Source organism: Tupaia chinensis, unplaced genomic scaffold, assembly GCF_000334495.1.
Source record: "Tupaia chinensis unplaced genomic scaffold, TupChi_1.0 Scaffold000495_1, whole genome shotgun sequence".
Lineage (NCBI taxonomy): Eukaryota > Metazoa > Chordata > Mammalia > Scandentia > Tupaiidae > Tupaia > Tupaia belangeri.
In genome coordinates this window covers 224,103-230,715 of record NW_006160007.1, presented here as the reverse complement: position 1 = coordinate 230,715, position 6,613 = coordinate 224,103, and the positions used below count along the sequence as shown (strand labels likewise).

Here is a 6,613-nt window from a genome sequence, read left to right as displayed (position 1 = left end):
GGCGCAGCCAGTGCTCCAGGTGCTTGGCGTAGATGCCGATCTGGATGGCGCTCCACGACGTGTCGATGAGGCCCGCGCTCCTGTTCCGGAACGTCAGGCTCTCGAAGGTGGGGATGTCGGGCCGCTTGGACAGCGTCTGCGTGTAGTCCGAGATGGCTCTGGTCACCGGGTCGCGCACCACCACGATGAGCTTGGTGTCCTTGGACATGGCCGAGATGCGCGCGGGCGCCTCCCGCGTCACGAAGTAGCTGGGCGTCTTCTCCATGGTGATCTGGCCGTCCAGGGTTCTGGGCATCAGGTCCCTGAGGAAGGCAAAGGCACGTTAGAGACTGAAGAATGAGCCGTTGCCCCTAGTGTAGAGAGTTCATTGCAAGGCAGTGCCTCACATATTCAGGAGGCAGCCTTCCAGAGCGAGGTGCCAGCTCCTCCGACCTCCACACCTCCCACCCTCTGACCCTGGTGAGGGTGCATAACCTCTGCACCCCGCTTCCTCTTAAACCGAAAATAATATGACCTATAGCACACGGCTGTGGTGATTAAATGATCTAACATAACTCCGCAGTTTAGAAAAGTGCCTGCCACAGAATAAGTGCATGTTAACTTTCTATTTTTTAAAAATGATCAATCCTCAATGCTGTAAAAAAAAAACAATCAAATTATTAGGGGAATTAGAATGTGGTCATAAACACAGCAATATGCTATGAGATGGTGTTAAGATATTCGGAGCCCTTCCTGTAGTTTTCTTATAAAGAAAGCAATTAGTAAACATAATACCAGAGCCCACTACACAAAACACTTTAATTCATAATTCCTGAATTTCCCTGTAACAAGTTTACTCAATAATCTATCTCTTATCTAATGATTTGAAAAGCCCAACATCATTCTATTCTAAACAGCTCAGTTCCTTTCTACTTTGGTCCAGTTATAAATGATAGTATGTTTTCATGTACGCCTATGTTAATTCAGACTTTCTGTTGTTCCATAGGTTCTTGGACATTCTTGTTTGCTTAATCTTCCTGATCAATGGTAAAGTCACTCTGTCATTTTAGAAAGAAAACAATCCCATTGGAGCTTTTATTTTTCATTTTTTCAAGTCCATGCACAGTTTTCCATAATACAAATTTTTATTATTTCCTTACTTTTATTTATTATTGTCATCATTTTTTCAATTCATTATAGGGCACATGCTCTCACCACAGAGAGAGAGAGGAGGAAAATGAGAACGCAAGCCATCAGGTCCAGGACTTGAACCATGGTCAGCCATGTGGGAGTCCAGTGCCTTAGCTACCAACCTCTGCCTACCCCTGCCCTCACTGGAGTTTTGATAGGGTAGATATTGCTGTTTGGTTCCAGCATGCCTTCCTACAGAGATATAATAGGCCTCCTGGCCAGTCAAAAAGTAGAAAGAGGAAAGATGAAGTCTGTCTTCTTCACACACTAGTCATTTGAAATACACATTCGAGTGCAGTTGGGTATATGTACATTCTAATACTGAGGCACTATCTAATTCTGAGTTTTATAAGAATTAGTATTCGATTAAAGGTATGTTTTGGAATTAATTGCAATGATGAAATGCATTTTGCCCTTTGATCCATTGATGATAAGAACCAAACCTATAAACATCTTTATATTGGATTCATGTTTATTCCTGAAATAAATTCTATTTGATGATAGTGCATTGTTCCTTTAATATAGTCTTAGAGCTTATCTGTTACGATTTTGTTTTGGAGTTTCTGTTCCTATTCATTCATAAGAGGTAACTTATTTTTCTTTTGTTCAATAGCTTGATAGGATATAAATTATTCCATAAATAAAAAGGGTTGAGAAGTGTTTCATAGTTTTTTATAGTCTAGAAAAGTTATAGTAACAAAATAATTTTTTATTCTTTCACAGTTTGGTGGGAGTCATTTACAAAGCGATCAGATACTGACACTTTTGGGTGTGAGGGTAGAGCCCAGATCTTTTCACTTTCCTATATGAGCATTGGTTTAGTACAATACTTTCTTGTCACCTATTGATTTGGACAATTAATACTTTTTTCCTAAATTCATCAAATGAGTAAGTACAGTTCTATCCCATTTTCTTTTTTCAAACACATGTTTAAGGCTTTTGCCATAGGGTGTGTGTACTCATTGGAGAAACAGAAAGGCAGAGGGGGAAAGTGAGAAATCACCTCCTTAGGGAAGATGGCCATGCTTGATCCCTTCTTCTCCATTCTTTTCCTGGGATTCTGGGCATGCATGCACACGTGCCCTGCCTGAGTTCCAAGCTGTTGGGTCTGGGACTTGAACCATGGTTGATCAACTGAGAGTTCAGCACCATAACCACTATGCAACCTGCTTGCCCTCTCAGTGTGATTTTTAAGCCAAGTCACCATGTCTGAGACTCATATTGAGGTCAGCCATGTGGAAACCTGGTGCCGTAACCACCATGTCTTCTGCCCGCCCTTGCATGGAACGTTTTGAAGTCCCCTCATACTGTTACCCTTATCTTAACTTTGTCGGTATACAGTAGTTACAGTTTTGATTGCCCTTTTGATACAGGCATTACCTAGGAATTTTTTATTTTTTTTCCGAGAGGTTTTTGCTATAGGGTGCGTGCACTTGCCAGAAAGACAGAGAGAGACAGAGAGACAGAAAGCGAGAAATCACCCCCCCAGGAGGGATGGTCACGCCTCAATCCCTTCTCCATTCTCCTCTTGGGATCTTGGGCACGCATGCACACACGCCCGACGTGAGTTTAAGCCACGTTCTGGGACTTGAACTGCGGTCAACTACATGGGAGTCCAGCGACATAGCCATTATGCTAACTGCTGGTCCTGGAATGTATTTATTTTTAATTGTAATGTCTGAATCATTGTTGTTCCTAATTTTGTTATTAGTTTCTATTTTGCATTTGTAGTAAAAAAAAAATGCTTGGTATTGTTTTGTCTTTTGGTGACTTCCTGCAATTGGCCCACCTACACTATTTACTAACTATATATCGTGGAAAATGTCAGACATATACAAAAGTAGAAAAATTGTAAAGTAAAATTTCATGCACCTTACATCAGGTTTAAATATTAATAACGGCTGCCCATTTCATTTATAAGTGCCCCCATTTCTACTCCTCCACCATGCCAACTACATTATTTAAATCAATTAAAGATATCATATAAGTTGGTTTGTAAATATTCTAGCTCTCATCAGCATTATATCTGGCACAAATTTATCAACATTATCAGTAATCGTGTGACAACTACCTTCCTTTAATGCAGGTTTTTTTTTTTTCTCATTTTTGTCTTCTTTAGTAATTTCAGTCAGTTCATTTTTACTTTTTTATTTTTATTTTATGGAAAGATAAATGATAATTACATGTTTCATTTCTGTTGGGTTTTGTGTGTGTGTGTGTGTGTGTGTGTGTGTGTGTGTATTTTATTTGAATTTGCAGTTCCTTTTTCCACATCGCTGGTAATGTGCTCTCATTACACACCTCTCAAATATACCTTCATTCTGAAAAAGAGTAACTTGGGGGGGGGGGTCAGCGATGGCACAATGGTTACATTGCTGGATCCCCACATGGCCAGCTGAGATTCAAGTCCTGAACCCAGTGGCTGAAAACGCATGTGAGGCACATGTGCATGCATGCCCCAAAGCCTGGGAGGAGAAAGGATTATGGCCTGGCCATCCTGCCTGGTGGTGGATATGATTTCTTACTTTCCCTCTTACTGTCTCTCTGCCTATGTCTTTCTCTGTCCCTCACTAGGAGCAGAAAAGTTTGGGTTACAAGAACACACCCTAAAGCAAAAACCTCTACCAAAAAAATAAAATAAAATAAAAGAGTGAGCGAAGGGCCACGCCTAGGGTGCAGTCAATAGTGCACTGAATTATAGCTCCGAAAGCCATGTGGCACCCATGGATTTGGTCTGATGGCCAGTTGACCAGGCAGGCATGCATGTGTCCAAGATCCTGACAGGCTGAAAGGCTGAGGGAAGGAGATCAAATATACTAAAGTGATCAAAATATTTATTGATTAAAGAATTAAAAAGCCAGCCTGAGACCGAAGACATGGAAGGTGGGAGCTGCTGCTTCATGTGTGCCGATGCTTTCTCACCCTTCTAAGAGCAACATGGAGGCTCAAGATGCTTGGATTGAGCTCATGGGGGACCCCTCCTCAGCCTCCTGTGGTGGAAGAGCAGCTGCTTCTGTCCAAGTGGTACATGAAGTGGTCTACCATCTTACATTCTACCTGTGTAGCTCAAACTCCAGCCACATGGGAGCAGAAAGGTTTGAGTTACAGGAACCAAACACCTGAAGATAGAGACTAGGGAGGAATTCTCTCCCTACAACCCCTCTAACAGTAAAAAGCGAGAAACTACCCTCTGAAAACCTGAACCCTAAACTCCTACTGTGGATTTCACCCTCCCGCTCACAGTAGAAAGGGAACTGGCATGGAGCTTACACATGTCATAGAGAAGTGCAGGAGCACAGAGCCACAGAAATATACTCCATAGTCATAGAAGAATTGAGTATATTACTGGACAACTAAAAGTCAATGCAGAGACCTAAGAAATAGAAAAATATCATGAAATATCTCCCCCCTCAAGGGAACATAATAATTCCTCACCAACAATGGATAAAACACAAGAGGTCACAAAAAAATATCAGAAAAGGAATTCAGAATATTCGTTGTAACAAAACTCAGTGAACTACAAGAGAAAACAGACAACCAATTTGAGGAGATGAAATAAGTCCTTCCATGACTTGAATGAGGAACTCCATAAAGGGACAGACATACTGAAAAGTAATCAAATAGAACTTCTGCAGATAAAGAATATAATGCAGGAAGCCAAAATCTCCTTCAAAAGTATCAACAGAAGATTGGATCATGCAAAAGAAAGAAAAAAAATAAATAAAAAGAAATAAAACTTTGACCTTGAAGAAAAAAGCCTCTGATTTCATACAAATAACTGACAAGAATAGAATAACCATTCAAAGTCAGGACAACATATGAGAAATCTTGTACATCATTAATTGGTTGCAGAGTCACTGAACAGGCATTCCAGAAGGCAAAGAGACAAAGACATAGAAAATCTTTTCATGATATATGAGCAGAAAACTCCAAATTTAGAGAAGCATGTCAGTATCCAAATCCAAGAAATACAAAGGATATCAAATAGATATAACATCAGAAGATCCTTTCCAAGGCATATCGTACTCAAACTGGTAAAACCCAAAAACAGTATTCTAAAACTGGCAAGAGAGAAATGCCAAGTTACTTACAGACATTACCCCATTAGACTAACATCAGACTGAAACAATGCAGGCAAGGATAGAATGAGAAGACATGTTTAAAATGTGAAGTAAAACCAATTTCAGTCAAGAGTACTATACCCGGGAACCAGCAGTTGGTGTAATGGCTGGGTCGCTGGACTCCCACGTAGTCGACCACGGTTCGCGTCCCGGACCCGGTGGCTTAAAACTCACGCTGGGCGCATGTGCGTGCGTGCCCAAGATCCCGAGAGGAGAATGGAGCAGAAGGGACTGCGGCGTGGTCATCCCCCCTGGGGGGTGATTTCTCACTTTCTGTCTCTATGTCTCTCTCTCTCTGTCTGTCTGGCAAGCACACGTGCCCTAAACAAAAAAACCTCTCCCCCCCGCAAAAAAAGAGTACTATACCCAACGAGATTATATTCCTAATGGGAAAGAGAAATAAAATTATTCCCAAATAAACAAATGCTAAAAGAATTCCCAAAACTTGGGACCAGCAGTTAGCGTAATGGCTATGTCACTGAACTCCCATGTAGCCGACCGCGGTTTGAGTCCTGGACCAGGTGGCTTAAACTCACGCCAGGTGCATGTGTGTGTGTGCTCAAGATCCTGAGAGGAGAATGGAGCAGAAGGGACTGCGGCGTGGTCATCCCCCCTGGGGGGTGATTTCTCACTTTCTGTCTCTCTGTCTGTCTTTCTGGCGAGCACACGTACCCTAGAGCAAAAATTTCTCCAAAAAAAAAAAAAAAATTCCCAAAACTTAATCAGTTCTTCAGGAAATACTTAAGGAAATACTACACCAGGAAACCCAGAGGGACATCAAAATAAATAATAAAACACAAAACAACTAAGGAAAAAAGGGGGAAAGTCCACACATATTAATAAAAACATTGAATGTCAGGATTAAATTTTCACACTAAAAGGTTAGAAATGAAGATTTAACTCTCTTATACACAGGCAGGGTTAAGTAGAGATTCCCCAATTATCTCATAGACATTGTTTCCACAGGTTTCAATTCATGTATTTATAATGATAACTCATTGTAATAACAAAAGAAAAAGTCCAAAATGTCACAAATAGCTAAGTCTTTCTTTGGGATGAATTTAGAGAAAGCTAAAACGAAGAACTCTGTAAAGCTTATAAATCACCAAATCATTTCTATCATGTCTTCTCTTTCAAATATCTCTTTCCAATTTTGTTTTGTTTTCTTTTGCTTTCGAAGGACTTACTTCTTTACGCACAGTACAACACAATGGCCTTACAAGAACTCACAATTAGTAAGTAAAACTTTTCTTTTTCTGTCTCTTCTTTTTTAAAAAATTTATTTATTTATTTATTTATTTATTTATTTATTTATTTATTTT

The 6,613-nt window shown here is 40.4% G+C and overlaps 1 protein-coding gene across 1 annotated transcript in view; it reads right to left on the bottom strand.

Moving 5' to 3' along the window:
• The window catches only part of HS3ST3A1 (heparan sulfate-glucosamine 3-sulfotransferase 3A1), a 133,893-nt gene that overhangs the window by 6,158 nt on the left and 121,122 nt on the right, over positions 1 to 6,613 (bottom strand). The window contains exon 2 of the mRNA XM_006156499.3: positions 15 to 302. Coding sequence (XP_006156561.1) covers positions 15 to 302 — 288 coding nt within the window. The remainder of the gene's footprint in view (positions 1 to 14; positions 303 to 6,613) is intronic.